General features: G+C 44.3%; 1 protein-coding gene across 1 annotated transcript in view; it reads left to right on the forward strand.

Annotated features, from left to right (window-relative positions):
- The window catches only part of GLRX3 (glutaredoxin 3), a 31,616-nt gene extending 17,445 nt beyond the window's left edge, over nucleotides 1-14,171 (forward strand). Inside the window, exons 5-11 of the mRNA XM_032423307.1 lie at nucleotides 3,530-3,702; nucleotides 3,932-3,993; nucleotides 6,271-6,328; nucleotides 7,987-8,039; nucleotides 10,627-10,666; nucleotides 10,760-10,852; nucleotides 13,929-14,171. Of these exons, the coding sequence (XP_032279198.1) occupies nucleotides 3,530-3,702; nucleotides 3,932-3,993; nucleotides 6,271-6,328; nucleotides 7,987-8,039; nucleotides 10,627-10,666; nucleotides 10,760-10,852; nucleotides 13,929-13,979 (530 nt within the window). The 3' untranslated portion in view covers nucleotides 13,980-14,171. The remainder of the gene's footprint in view (nucleotides 1-3,529; nucleotides 3,703-3,931; nucleotides 3,994-6,270; nucleotides 6,329-7,986; nucleotides 8,040-10,626; nucleotides 10,667-10,759; nucleotides 10,853-13,928) is intronic.
- The last annotated feature ends 1,542 nt before the right edge of the window (nucleotides 14,172-15,713 follow it).

A 15,713-nucleotide genomic window follows, 5' to 3' on the forward strand; every position in this document is an offset into this window, starting at 1 on the left:
GCCCTGGGGATGTAGGTACAGGTCAGTAACTCTCCCTCTGCACCCAGTCCTTCCTTGGTGGTGTTGGGGTTAGAGTCAGTCTTGGAGATCCTTTTCAGATCAGACGTTGTATGATTATTCAAGTAAGTTAGAATTACACTTAGAAATAGTCATTTTCCTGCTTACCTTTTTATTAGATTTAATTTATAATGTATTTCTAGCCATTTGTATGTTAACTGGCATAGAAGACTATAAATAACAAGGTAGAATAACAAAGAAGCTTTACAACGTGTTAGAACAATCTGAAAAACACAGTATTATAGACAGATAATAAAAGATATAATTAGGGAATTCAAAAGAGATTTTTAGATATATATGATTTAACAGTCACAGTTTCATTCCAAACAAGTACTTGTTTTATTCTTCGTAATTTTTTAAAAAGATTTTATCTGTTAGAGAGAGAGAGAGAGAGATTGAGTGGGGGGGAGGGGCAGAGGGAATCTCAAGCAGACCCCCCTGCTGAGCGAGCAGCCCCAGCCCGACTCGGGGGCCTGATTCCACGACCCCAAGATCATGACCAGTGCCCAAATCATGAGTCGGACACTAAACTGACTGAGCCACCCAGGTGCCCCTATTCTTTATGATTTTTAGAACTACATTTTTAACAGGCTTTTCTGTTTCTTGATATCTTTATTTCTGTAACAGCATGTCTTTCTGTCAGATACAATAAACATGTGACATATGGTGAATAGATTATTTTAGAATGTAGGTATTCTTTAAAAAAATACTTACTTAAGGATCGAGTAGAAGGTATTTTGCTGTGGCTGTTCCCGGCCACTCGCTCCACTGATGCACCCCTGGCTCTGTTTCCCCTCCTCTGTGCCCTGCCACACACACTGTCTGCATCTTTAAACTGTTCTCTCACATAGGCGCATACTTGACTTTCACCCGCTTCCTTTCTGAGCTGCTTAGTGGAAAAGAGGTTTTGCTCTGTGTTGGCACATCAGAGACGAGGTGTAGGCAAAGCCTCCTTTATAAAAGCAGTGACCGTTCGTGCTCCTGGACGCGACTGGCTGGTATTTCCATATTTTGTACAGAATTCCCTTGGAAGGCCCTGCCGTTAGTAGCACCCAGTGTTCCCCCTTGGGCTCCCGTTGTGGAGTGGAGCTATGGTGATTTTTGATTAGCTGGCCCCCACCTTGATTTCAATTAATCAAAAGCCGTGAGTGAATAACATTAACTTTTCTCTCAAGGAAACCCTGAAAGCCATTTCAGGGTCTGCCGTGGAGCCCGCTGGGTCTCAGCCCGACCCTTGCACGCTTCACACACTGTCTTCGTCGCTTTCACTTTTGGGCTCTATCGGCAGAAGTGTGTCGTGTGTTATGAGCCTGACACGTTGATAGGGTGTCTGTCATCAAAGAATTAGATTATCCTTATTCTGTGTTCCTCAGGAGGACAGGAAAGAGGACTCTCATGTTTTAGGCAGATTTTCAAGAAGCACTGAGATGTCCATCTTTTTAAACAGAATGTTAAATCCTCGAACATGCAGGTTAATTAAGTTATTTGGGAATTCTTGTATCCGTTTCAGTTAACAAAGCTTTTAGCAAAGCAGGGTATTTGAACCGCGGGACAGACCTTTCTTCTGCAGTAAAAGTCTATCTTAGCAGGTTTTTCTTTTTAAATCAGACACAAGCATCGTTGGTTCATAAGTGGGCTTCAGGGTTTTATTGTGACTAGATAGTGATGAAATGGCCCAGTTAGGTGTACTATTCACGCCTCCTGTCATGAGTACAAACGACTGCAGACCGAAATGCTGGTTCTGTAGCAGCTAAACGTGGTTTTTCCACTGGTAAATATTTTTATTGCATTCATGCACTTTTCTTAAAAAAAAAAAAAAAAATTGTGTAAATATTGTGTTATTAGAAGGAAGCCTTCTCACTATTTTATCCTTAAGCATAACATTTCCAGTCTGCCACTTTAACCCTTAAAAATGAAACATTACCCATCAATCTTTCTAGTCTGCATGTAATTGCCTAAAGCTAAAAGAAAGCTTTTCCTCAGCCAGTTACAGTAGAAATGAGTTAATATATTGGCAGCAGAATAACCATCAGCAATCAGCCGTTAGCTGTTTACTAATGAACTCCCAGATGAATGAAAAAAATTTCAGAATCAGTGTTTTACTTCAGGCTGTACATGAACTTAACACTTGAGTTGTAGGAAAAGCAACTTATATGCTGTACAAATAAATACCAGTGCTTTATCTTAATAAACTGTAGATCTGAAAAATGTCTGGAGCTCAGTAATACATCCAGGTTTTAAGAGTAAAGGTGCTTTTGCATGGCATCAGGTGAAGCCTATTCTTGAAATTAATCTTATACTGAATTTTATGATTTGATTTTATTTCAAAATGCTGATGCTGTGAAATCCTGCAGGAATTTTGCACATGAAGAATAGGTCATTTTCCAGTGAATTATGACTGTGTTTGAAAAGAAGGATGGAATGTGAAAGTGGAGTGGTACAAAGTATTGAAAAACAATTGGGAAGAATTAGCTTATGGAAAGAAAAATATCCTCTTTTCAGACAAGACTAATAGATTTATAAAAGACTGATATTCACACTCTTATACTTCAGTACTAATGTCGTAATCAGAAAATGATGTCAAAAAAGTACAGGACAAAAATGTGTCACAAAAGTATAATAAAATCATGGACATAAGATTGTCACTACAGTGCAGTAAAAAAAATCACATTACATACTTTAGGGAATGTAAATAGTTTTAAAAAAGAGACTGTCAGGTTACGGGACCAGATGAGAAAGAACACTGTCAGTCTATTGACAGTGTCTATATAACAACAGAGAAGACAGCTTTGAAATTCAATGTACCAGTTTCAACTGAAAGAACACATTCCTCCTTGACTTTTAATTTATTCTATTAGAGATGGCGAAAGACGGAGAAGTGCTAGACCGAGCGCACAGACCTGATACAAGGCAATAGAAACCAAACAGTCGGGTTTCCAGTCTGCGTGCGCAAGGAGTGGCTAATGATGGCCGCTTTGGGGCTTTTCCTCCATCCAGTGGTGATTCTTAGAGATACACAGACAGCAGAGCTGGGAGGGACTGTCTGGGGTATCCAGGTCAGTCCCCTGATTGATGGGGAAGTGCAGGGAGGGGAGGGGGCCTGTGCAGGGCTCAACTGTTCGTCTCCCTGCTGGATGGAGCAGGTGCCAGGGCTTTCTGGCCAGCATTGTTTCTCCTACAACAAAAAATGTGCCTAATATTAAGAGGAACATTGATAAATATACACAGACTTTTTTAAACTCACAAGTGTGCTAAACGCTAAGCCATACTTGAACACGTGGTATAGTTCAACGTCAAATAAGGGGTTCTTGGAATTTGTTTTCTCTTTACATGCTGTATAGGTGTACTGATTAAGTCACGGTGAAACAGAGGCAAACTCTATGGTCAGTAGCTAATGTGTGCTGTGAAGGAATATGAAATCACGGGTATGAGAGAGAGAAGCTAAGTTCTTGATTTTCTTTTTCTTATGCAGGTTTCAGCAAGCAGATGGTGGAAATCCTTAACAAACATAATATTCAGTTTAGCAGTTTTGATATCTTCTCAGATGAAGAAGTTCGTCAGGGCCTCAAAACCTATTCCAACTGGCCCACCTATCCCCAGCTCTATGTTTCTGGAGAGCTCATAGGAGGACTTGATATAATTAAGGTTAGAACTGAGAAGTCTGTACCTTGTAAAGAATTTTCATTTAGAACACACTTTTCTAAGTACAGTAATGAATCTAGAGTATAAATTACTTAAGAGTCTCTGCATTTACAAAAATGAACCTGGAATATAAAGTATTTCTGATGAGATGCTTGATACTCTGTAATACCATACAACCAAGGAGATTTATGTTGTGAATATTTTCTTAAACTTACACATGTGTTGATTTCAGGAGCTTGAAGCATCTGATGAACTAGATACAATTTGCCCTAAAGCTCCCAAATTAGAGGAAAGGTAAGTGTTTTAAAAGTTTCAAATAGTCTACCATTTAGTACTTTAAAAATATTTAATTCTTGGTTTTTGCATTACTCTTTCCATATAGAAATCAGGGATTTGTTTTTGTGTGCCAAGGTCATAATTGTGTTGTTTGCAGTCAGATTAGCCATGCAAACTTGGGAAGGTTTCATTTGCACTGGGGAAATTTTTACACCAAATTAATGATTAGGTGGAGGGTATTCTTTGTTTTTATAGAAATATCATTTTATCATTTTCTCAGTGGCATGACTCAGTTTTACTCTTTTTCTGCGTTTCTGAGCCGGGATCCAGCAATCCTGGTCCCAGGTAGCAGTCCCTGCTCGGCATTGTCAGAACACTGAGCGTGAGGGGCGCTCGTCTGAGGAGTGCGGGCTGTGTGTGTGGTATGTGTGTAAACACCTCGGGCTGTCACACTGCCTTTCTAATCATGGTAACTTAGAATTCAAGGAGATTTTGGAGCTGTAAAATTGGTCTTTGTTTTACGAAGGATCTCAATCAGCTTTTAAAGATTTTATCTTATGGAAATTTTGGACTTTGGCCTGTAGGGAGGCTTAAAGGGATTTTTATTGTAATAAATTTGAATTAATGTAGAGGTTTGAAGAAGAATTTATTTTGAAATACATGAGCGTATCAGCCATTCGTAGTTGGGGCTTGAGTTCGTGAGGTGAAACTTTCTCTTGTAATTTTCTTGCTATTCAGCATCCTGAGAATTTCTAAAATTGTTTAATAATAAACACCTCATTTATCTGTCCTTGATTAATAAATAGTATCCCATATATGTCCAACTGACCTGTAAGTGCCACATTTTCTCAAATGATTTGTACCCTTTCCTGCCTTTTTGATAGGACAGTGATGCTCCTAGTCCCTTGTGACTCTGCGCTCCCAGTTGCGTTCTTGGGGGAGGGGCAGAGGGAGAGAGAATCTCACGCAGGCTGCGCACCGAATGGAGAGCCCGATGCGGGGCTCAATCTCACGACCCTGAGATCATGACCTGAGCTGAAATCAAGAGTCAGATGCTCAACCAACTGAGCCGCCCAGGCGTGCCCCCAGTTGCATTCTTTGCTGTATCCCCTGGGTGGCTCGTGAAGGCCGTGCTCCTCCGAAGTCCTCTGTGCTTGGGGTGTGCTTGCATCTACTTTCAGTCCATTTTTCTCTGTTGAGTACACTCTTGCTATCGTTTGTGTCCCTGTCTTCATCACACCTGCTCTCTCCTTCCTAGTGTGCCGTGTCTATTTCCTGTGGCCTCAGACACCACAATTTAACTGGCTAGTTAGATTCTGTAGAGATCTATATTCATTGTATTTTGAGTGATCATCTAAAGTGCTGCCAGAGTGCAGAGAGCCAGAGCCTGAGTTCCGGGTCTGGCGATGTCTCTGCATGTGGGACGGAGGGACGTATCTGGGTTTCCTGGATTCAGATTGTTGGGTTACTGTAGGTGATGGATGATGATCAGCACCACATTCTTCTTTTTCTGAGAATCAGCCCAGCGTACTCCCCCCGAAGTGGACGGGACTTAGCTGTGAGCATGAATTGTGTGCTTCATTTGTGATAACTTTGTTCTCTGAGGAGGTGTTGAGCTGTGAGTGACCCAGAGCACCAGTGGGAGGAGGATCCGGTGATGTGACCACCACGGGGCTCAGAGGGTCTTCAGCCCATTCTCATGACACGGACTGTTGTAAGATGGGTGACTGGACCTTAGGCTAGACACAGACGGCTGGTGCTCTTGACAGCAAGTGAGAGCAGGGGTGTGAAATCTTGCAGAAAGTGGGAAACAAAGTTAGGATGGGAGCGTTTGATTTGAGCAGCTGGTGGTGGCTGGTGCTGCAGCCCTGAGCACTTCCCCTCCCAGAGTGACCTTGTGGACGCCAGGGAGTGTGGAGCTGTGTGTGGCCTCGTGGTGAAGGGAGCACACGAGATCTGGTTTTGGAAATTGTGGGTGGGCTCCCTAGACAGGCCCCTTCTCGAACAATTCCTTATTGAGTTGGTTATTATTATTTTTTTAGTGCTGTGAGTTGATGGGCTTGAATTGCAACTCGAAGGAACATTCATTGCCTTAAAAGCCATATTGTGTTTTATGGTGGCTCAGGGAGGGAATGAAATAAAGGAAAATGTCAATACATTTGCTTGTTTAATGCCACTCAGAGCTGTGAACTATCATCCTGCTATCCCTCAAATATGCATGTTACTCCTGAAGCGGAGCAAAAGTGGTGTTTAATAATTGAGCTGAGCCATTTTATATCAATTTTCTCTCTTTAGGCTCAAAGTACTGACAAATAAAGCTTCTGTGATGCTCTTTATGAAAGGCAACAAACAGGTAAAGAACTCAAAAATGGTTTTATTTGTAATTTCTTTTGATGTTAACATCTGCAACAAGGGGACACTTAAATCTTTTTTCCTAGCCATGGCTAATGAAGCTGTAGTGGCATCAGGAAGTTATCCAGGCCTTAATTGGTGCTTACGGAGATCAAACAAAGTAATCTACATTTTGCTTGACTTTATCATCAGCATCTCAGTGGGGTGCATTTCTTTCTGCTGCCAAACTTGGTCAACACTGTTCACTCTGTCCTGGTTCTGTAAGTTGCTGTCCTGGCACCATTCCAGGCTGTGGGCTCATGTAGTGGGCAGCTTGGTCCAGATACTTCCCGAGTACAGGGAGCCTCGAAGCTCTTGGAGTGTGCAGCCCTAGATCATCCTTTAAGAAGTCAGCGATGGAGAAATAAACCCCGCAGCATTGTGTGTGGTCAGTACCATTTGATGAATGGTGAAATAGTTTGGCCGTTCTTATTTATAATGGGATGGTTCCTGTAGCTTTTTGGATGAAGGTACATACTGGTTGGGCATCATTTTGAATATCAAGTTTGATAGATCACTCCCACCAACAGCTTGAGCAAAACTGATGATCATTTATATTTGGACCAAAACAGAGATCTCCAGACAGTGGGTTCTGTTACCTGTCTTTATTCTCAACCAGTTACGGAGGTGGGCAAGGGGGGGCAGTGTGGTCTGTTTGGGAACAGGGGAGGCTAAAGCCCTGAGAGGTGAGGCTGATGGAACGGAGATGAGCATTTACGTTCCCCCCGGGCCCTGGTGCTGCCCAGGCCTGTGGGCCGCCTGCTTAACCTCCTTGGCTTCACTGCCCCATGTGTGAATGGACGGTGCGCCTCATGAGTCATTGAGAATGAGGTTGTGATAACTAGTGTGAGAATTAATATAACTGATATAGTGAAACCAACTAGTTAACATAACTAGTCAGTGTAACTGTTACAGTGAAGGTAATGACTAGGGAACTGGTAATAAAGGTTTCAGCATGCTGGGATCACTAGGTTAGGACCTAGATTCTTTGACTGGTTCACTAATTTTATTAAAACAAAATAGAGGAATTAATACTTCTTAGTAGGATAAAGTTATCTTTTTATGTTTTCTTGGTGATTATTTAAAGCAGATTTTTATTCTCAAAACACAGTTTTTTCTGGAAGCCCAGCCAGTATTGATACATCTTGGGAGCAGAATCATGTGTGCTGTTAAGTTTGTGTGGTGCCTGGTCTTTCCCATGGGATTGCTGGGATTTGGGGCCTGACAAAAATGTGTCACAGTGCCGTAACCTCAAAAAAAAGTCGGTGCTCTGTAATGTAAAGATAAATTTTAAAAAATAGGAGTGACCGTTTAGTTGGGAACAGGAAGATGTGATCCCAATCATTGCAAAAAGGTTAGGTGAGTTGAGGTCATCTGTGAGAGTGAAATGGAGAAGGAACTGAACTTTGTGGAGCGTCGAGGTTCCACTCAGAGGAACGTTTGACCATAGAGCTTGCCAGGTTCCAGGACACGTGTCCTCTCTGGTGGTCAGAGCCTGAAGTGCACTGTGGCGGGTCCATGCCATCCCGGTGAGCGATGTTCCATGGGACCATGCTGGGGGGCTGCGTAGAAAATGTAATACATCTTTACTCATTTCTTTTTTTCTTTTTATAAATTTAGGAAGCAAAATGTGGATTCAGCAAACAAATTCTGGAAATATTAAATAATACTGGGTACGTAAATCCTGATTTCAAATGGTGTGTTCTGCCACTGATGCCTGTCAGTTGTTACATCTATATCCACATATTTTTATTTATTTTTGCTACAGTGTTTTGTGAATGCTTTAACTGAGACCACAATAGGATTTTCTGACGAGTGTCAACTGATTGGTAACATAAAGGAGCTTCTTAGAAGGCGATCATTAAAATAACTAGTTGTCTACTTTCCCAGAAGAAAGTCCTTAACTAAGATGCATTAAGATATTTTAAGGAAAGTGTATCAGAGGCTTTTAATTTTCCTTACAAAAATATTCTCATTTCTAAACAGTTTATGAAATGGCTAGAGCACATGTGGAGGTCGTTATGTGCATCTGAGAAGTGGGGGAAATTAAATGGCTGTGTTCATGCTTTTGATCTGCTCAGTGGCAACACTGCCAGCTAAGAAAACTGCGTTGATTTTTCTGGTTAAAAACAAAACCACTTGGTTGGAGATACTTCACCCATGTTCTATAGTTTATCAAATGTTTTGGCTTTTTTTTTCTTATTTCTTACCTCACCAGAGCTTCTATAAGTATCCTAGCCATAGCTTTAAATAGATTAATGAAACCTATGAAGTTATGGGGAAGGTAACTTTGAAATATTTAGATATTCATGGGCAGGGTTGAAAGTAGTTGAGTAGCACATGTTAAATACAACTCTAGGGACATAAAAAGCAAAATGATTGATTTCTTCAAAAGCAGATTGTGACATTTTACAGAGGAGAGTCTAGAGTCTTTTGTAGTCTGGTCTCCCGCCTGCCCCTTGCTCACCCTGCCCGAGGTTGTTGGGGAGGCCGGCTTGGTTCTGGTCGTCAGCTTTTATGGCCCCCTTTCCTCGTCTTCCTTCTGTCACAGCTCCTTGGCGTGGTACGCTCAGTCTGCCTGTCCCTCGTGACAGTGTGTCCCTCAAGGTGTCCCTCTGCAAGGTTGAGGCCAGAACAGCACAGCATTGGGCCGTCTCAGCCTGTGTGTTTGGTGGAAGGTCTCCATAACGTTGCTTTCTGCCCCCATCTGTCTAATGCTGTTTGGATTTGCAAGTCCCAGTTATCCCAGAGCAGAGGGGCTTCTTTGGAGATGGAGCCCTCCCAGCTGCAGACTTGTGATGAGCGGGACTCTTTAGCTTGAACAGACTGTGATCTTGCTGAGAGCCATCAGTCTGTGGAGAAAAAACTGCTGGCTTTGTATTCCTGCCCCTCCACTCTTACACTTTCCTTCACTGGCCCAGCGACATGCCTCGAGGGGCTGTGTGCCAAGTGTCCATTGAGGTGTGAATGGCCAACGCATCTCTTTACAAGAACTGTTCAGAGATGCGTTGGCCATTGTGACTACATGCGCACAGCTACATATACTCAGGCCCAGGACATCCTAGGTCCCTCAGATGGCTCTGTAACTTATTATTTTTATCACACTGTTCAGATTAGGATCTGCCTCCTTTAGCTCACCTTGAAGGGAGACTTCCATTGGGTCTTTTTTTTTTTTTCCCTTTCAGACATTCCTTTTTTGGTAGTTGGTGATTTATCCTGTCATCTTATTTTTTTTGACTGTTTTCTGCACCATGGACAATTTTCTTGGAAACTTGTTTACTAAGTGAACAAGATTTCCCTATGAAGGTGGTTTTGGTTTTATGAAAACTGAAATTTATTTTTTACATGTGGCATTTTCTTTGGCCAGTTTTTGGGACTGCACCTATTCCACAGTCTCCCTGTGGGAATCAGTCCGACATTCATACTAATTCCTTGATCGCACCTGATAGTGCCGTCCTTCCGAGTACCTGTGGTGGTTGGGTTTCCATGCAGTGATTTGCCTTCATTATACAAATGGTGTTCATTATACAGCATGCAGCCACACCGCTCTCACTGGTTTATGCATACCGAGAACAGCACGTGTGCTTTGAAATCAGCTTGTTTTCATGTGGGGAAGCACAGCTCCGTGAGGTGGCATTTGTTGGCAGTGTAGTTGTCCTGCTAGTGAGCCTCCAGTCCAGCTGTGGTGTCCCTGGGTGTCCCTGGGCCTCAGAGCTGCTCCCTCCTGCTCCCTGAGCAGTTTCTAGTAGGTCAGAGGCAGCAGCCCCAGGGATGAGGGCTGGAAACGCAGTATTAAGGATAGACTTGGGTGAACTTTGGATACAAGTCTAATCTGCGGGTTGGCACACTGCAGTTGGCCGCCGACTTCTGTAAATAAAGTTTTATTGGCGCGCAGCCACACCCACTCACGTCTGCCTTGTCAGGCCCATTCTGTGCTGTGCAGCTGGGTGGAGCGTCCGCAGCAGACCGTGGCCTGCAGGGCCCACACGTGGACTGTCCTGCCCTTGGAGACAGTTTGCTGACCCCTCTCTAACCCAATGTTGTCTAGAGAAAAATCCAGATAAATTTGTATCTTGGGCTGACTTGTTCTGTGGGGTACCTGACAGATTGAAACGTAAAGTCATTTCCATTTTTCATCGTCAATGTCAGTAGCAACAAAACTGTTTACTTTTCTTGACTGTTTTTAAAACACCAAGTAGGTTTTACAATTTTTTGTTTAATAAAACTATTGCCTATTAAAATGTTTTCTCCTTTTTGTAGTGTTGAATACGAGACATTTGATATATTGGAGGATGAAGAAGTAAGTTCTGTATTTTATGTTTCTTGTCCTTTGCCTTAGTTTTACTCATTAGGGTCTTATAGTAAGGTTTCAGAGTTCCTTTTGTTTCTGTAGGTTCGGCAGGGGTTAAAAACTTATTCAAATTGGCCCACGTACCCTCAGCTGTATGTGAAAGGGGAGCTCATTGGAGGTCTGGATATTGTTAAGGTAAGGTCGGAGTTCATCTGGTATCCTAAAGACGGAAAATGTTGGCATGTTTGAAAATTATCATTTTATATTGAACAGTAACTATGGGGCTTCTTTGAGTGCTTTCCTCCCTGGCCTCCTGTCCAGTCACTTCTGACCTTGTGTTGCCATTTCTGTGTCTGTAGTACCGTGTTCTCTCACTGCCCCTGGTGGATCAGACTGTTCTCACCCCTTCCCTGAGCCAGTCAGATCATCCCCCTACTGTGGGGCCTTCTGCATGACCTCCTTCATCTCCGGAGGGACTGCCCACTAAGGGCCAAACTGTAACTTGGCATTCTAAGATGCTCTGATTATGGCCAAGCTCAAAATTTGATTTTTACTCCCACTTTGCTAAGTCTTCCATGTTTTTAGCTTTTCTTTCCTCATCCGTTCTGCTTTGGATAGCTGGCATGTTCCATACTTATGTTTTCTGCGTCCTTCAGGGTCCCTCTTGTTTCTGAATCGTTTATAGAAATGTTTTGCTCCTGCTCCTGAAGTTCTTCTGTCCTTTTAAATTTATATTGTATTATTTCTCGTGTTCTTTGATTTTGCCTGTGTGCACTTGCGTGATGGAGTGGAGAGGACCAGGCCGGGGGCAGGCCTGACACCCAGTGCTGCCTGGCCTGCCAGCTGTGTGACAGACCTGAGCCCACGGGCCCCGGTCCCACAGAACAGTGTGAGACTGCGGTGGGCCATCTGCCCGTCCACCTCTGGTCTCAGATGCTGCAGCTTGGTTAGGTCTGTCAGGTTGTAAGCATGTTTGGAGAATACATCTTTGATGATTAACTTACTTCTTTGGTTTACTTTCCATAAACTCTCAGTGAATTTTCAGCGGGCATGACTTTTCTCTGGGCATGCCCGCCCGATAGCACCATGGCTCTTTCTTAGCCACTCCCTCCAAGCCTCCAGCCCAGTCGGGCACCCTGGTGTTGGAGGAGGGGGGCAGTGGGCGGGGCCAGGACGGGGCCTGAGGAGGAATGCCAGGCTCCATTCGGGAAGCTCGGGCCTCCACGGAAGGTGGGGCTGCTCCAGTGTCCAGTGCTCCGGCCGGCCTTCGTCTTGCCTTGCCGCTTGGAGAACTTTCTCTGAGGGCAGATGTCTGACTTCATAAGTGGAAAGCAAGTAGTAAGTAGCGCTGCTTCTAGTTATGTTTTAAAGTAAGTTTTAGCTTCTATTTTCATATCGTGAGATGACTCAAGCCCAGTGCTGAGCGACCCCAGGTCCGTGGGCCGGACGTCTCGTCAGCACCGGCACGAGCGCCATTCCCTGCAGAGGCTGCTCACGGCTGTTCCCCCACGCAGCTCCCAGCTGCCGCAGCGTTCCCTGTTTCACTTCACACTTCTCAGGACAGGGAGAGGCAGTTTTCCTTGTAAAGTGTCTCATTCCTGGAGGAGAAAACAAGGTTTCACATAGTAGCTCTTGAATAGCCCAGAAGCAACAAAAATACAGCTGCATTTGTTATGTGATATATACTTTTTATTTGTTTACGACCCAGGCGGCCTTCCAACCCCAAATGCTCCCGAGCCTGTACCGTGTGAGTGTCATAGCCTGTGCCGGAGCCGTCGCTGACTCCGGGGCGGTAACAGTCCGTCAGCCTCATCTAATTCTGAAGCTGAGCTTCCCGGGCAGCTTCGTCGTAGGTCTGTAACGGGATGTTAGAGCGCTCTTGTTCACCTGCTAAAAACACGCATTTGGAAAGGTGTGATGCTGGTAACATTTTCCCCCAAGAAGATAGCCGGGGACAGTTAGGTTGCCACTTTGGTCTGTTTCCTGCAGAGTTCAGTTCTTCATCTTTAGTTCACTGGAAACATAAGTGATGTTCCCCTTGAGTTAATTCTGGCTGGCCTTTAAGAGCACTGAGAGCCTTTTTTGTTGAATGGTTGAATAAAGGAGTTACCCAGTGATTCAACGACTCAGTCAGTCCAGTGACCTGAGAAGAACGGCAGCGAATTTGTGGTAGGCAGTGTCCGCTTCAACCCTGCAGACTGTTCAGAGAGTGGGAATGTTTAGATCAGGTCGGCTCATGCTAGCGCTGGTGACGAGGGTCCCACCGCGTGCCAGCCACACTGCCCGTGTGCTTAGGCCATCCTCACAGCACCCTGAGATGAGGGGACACAGACGGAGAGAAGTCAGGTGAGCTGTCTGTGATGTCACAACTAGGAAAGCTGTGACGCCCGGATGCCACCTGCAGGCTGGGGGCCTCACCACGAGCCACATGGCCTCCTGCCCTCCTGGTCATGCGTCAGAAAAGTCCTGCCTGCTCCTTCTGTGCGTCGGATGTCTGCTTGTTAGCGGATCGATGGTAGGAGATCTCAAGACGTCACTGAGCGTTGTCTGAGTTTGTATGACGGGATCACACCTGTTAGGGTTTAACCAGAGAGGCGGTCAGATGGATTTTAGTGCTTTTATTGATTGATGTTCATGCTGCTTAGTAATAACCTGAAAACTGACATCAAATTAAATGTTTATCTCAAACTAGAAAATCTCAGTTATCATTTATTGTCACATTTTAAATTTGATAGCTGTGGTCCAAATTTTAAATTTGAAAGATAGGAGAAAATATTTCTGGATTTTTCCGTCTTTTTAGCGGTTTTTGGCCTTTCCGTGTACACTTTGTACTAGTACTGTGGCCTTTCCGGGCTGGGTTGAAATCGTGACCCCGTGTGCCGCCCGTGGGGCTGCGGGTGTCAATGTGCATCGCACTTGAGTGGCCTCGAACAGCACATTGCTGCTTTCTTCCACGTTTGTGTTTGCACGTTACTCACAGTTGTCCCCCCCCGTTTATTGCTGTTTAGACAGGAGGCTGTAATTGTTGTGTGCGTTAATGCTGAACAGTCTTGGTTTCTGAATGCCTTTTAACTTCAATTTTGTAATCTGATAGTGCGCTCAGTTTTTATGGCGTGATATTTGGTTTCAGTGTATTGGTAGACTGGAGTTTTATTCCAGTCCAGTATTTATTCTGGTTCTCGGATTCGGGTGCAATCTGGGATGGTTCGGAGGTTTCCATTTTTCATCTCTATGCATACATGTTATTTTTGCTTTCTGTTTTCGTTATTAGGAACTGAGAGACAATGGTGAGCTGCTGCCAGTGCTGAAAGGAGAGAACTAGGGACTGTTACGCTCGGTGCCTGACTGCTGCAGGAAACCGTCACAGCGGGGCCGCTCACGACTCCTTTCTCAGACTGCTGCGCACCCAGTTAGGCTCGGTGTATCCCACCAGCTCGTGCTAAATACATGTATGTTTTGTTTGTTTTTCATCAAACCAGTATGCAATAAACATCTTCAAATCCGATTAAAAATACTTGTGTAAAACTGTCTTTTTTATAGTGATGTTAAATATATAGTAATTAACCTACTTTAAATTTCTTTTTCATACTCTGTGGGCACCTTGTAGCAGCTAAGAAATAGGCAGGCTTCAGAAGATGCAGAAGGTTGATGGCGTCTGAAATCCACAGTCATACTTAGAACAGCTCATATACCAAACCAGTGGCTCCCCTCAATGGCCAAAGATCTCTTTACAGCTTGGAAAAATTCAACTGAAAATGTGTTCCCGACCGCATCCCTGCGCGTGGCTCCGGTGAGATTGCAGAGGCGATGTAGGGCTCAGCAGATTTGGAGGCTCGTTTCAGAAGGTACCAGGGGCGTGTTAGCAAGCGGCAGCTCAGAGGAAGATGGGCTCTCCTGAGTGTGTTCCTGCCCTCACGCTCTTCACGACAGGGAGAAGAACCGGGCATGAGGGTGCCGTCAGGGTGTTACGCACCACAATTTAATCATTCTATCAGAAGCGCTGATTTAGCCCTTACATAGGCTGAGAACATCCTGAGGTCCATGAAAATTTCAACAGTAGTTTAGATCCTGAATCTCACACGTTTAAAAAATAGTTGCCCCATTAGGCCTTTGTTGGGTGCACTTTAAGCCGGTGGCTGAATTCGCCTCCACGGTTCTTAGACTTCAGTGCCCGTGACACATGTCCCCCTCATTAGGTTCTCCCAGCTTGTCGGTCTGGGCGGTTGAGGCTCCACAGAAGTGTCTGGCAGTAGAGTAAGGAACGGGGTGCAAAAGTCAGCAGTTTCCATGAGAAACCAGAGGGAAGTTAGCCTCTCACCGGGGCTCGAGCACCCGGCTGTCCCCTTGCTTCGTTTGATTGTGTGCAGGAGGATGCTGACTTCTGTTGTGTGTATGTGACCGAGGGCAGTCTGCACAAAACCTGAAAGCTGACATGGCCTCATGCTTCCTGTAGGAGGACGACATCTGTCATGGGGGCTTTCCTTGCCAGTGTGTGTAATTAGATGGGTCTCCTTTGGGCACTGGTCCGTGAATTTCTTTTTTCCATTTAAAACAAATCATTGCTTAAGTGAAACCTTTAAAATGTAGATGGAAATGGAATCGTAACAAACTCTAGTAAGTCACTGACGGATGCTGTGAACCACAGAGGAGGAGTTCGTAATTTTCTTGTATCCTGTGTCCCACACTGAAAGCATTGCATCGTGCTTTCATGATTTGTGCTCTGTCTCCAAGTGCCACCTGTCAACAAGCCAGCTTTTAGCTTTACCTTATCCTAAGCAACAATATCTTTATCATTGCAGATTTGATAAACTAGTTTTTTTCCTTATGCACATTTAAATAAACACGATGCATACATTTTAACAGACGCCCATCTCCAATTTGGGAACTACTGTTCTGGTCTAGGGTGGTGGTTCTGATAACGTAAATGCTTGCACATTGTAGGATGGCTTTCCCTTCCCGTGGGTGCTTTGCATGATGTGAAACTTTGGTGGTGTCATCCTTGAGTATCACAGGTTGAGTTAGGGTGAGTGTTCAGAGTTTTCGGGGAGTTGTCACT

Source organism: Phoca vitulina, unplaced genomic scaffold (genome assembly GCF_004348235.1).
Source record: "Phoca vitulina isolate PV1807 unplaced genomic scaffold, GSC_HSeal_1.0 scaffold28, whole genome shotgun sequence".
NCBI classification, from domain to species: Eukaryota; Metazoa; Chordata; class Mammalia; order Carnivora; family Phocidae; genus Phoca; species Phoca vitulina.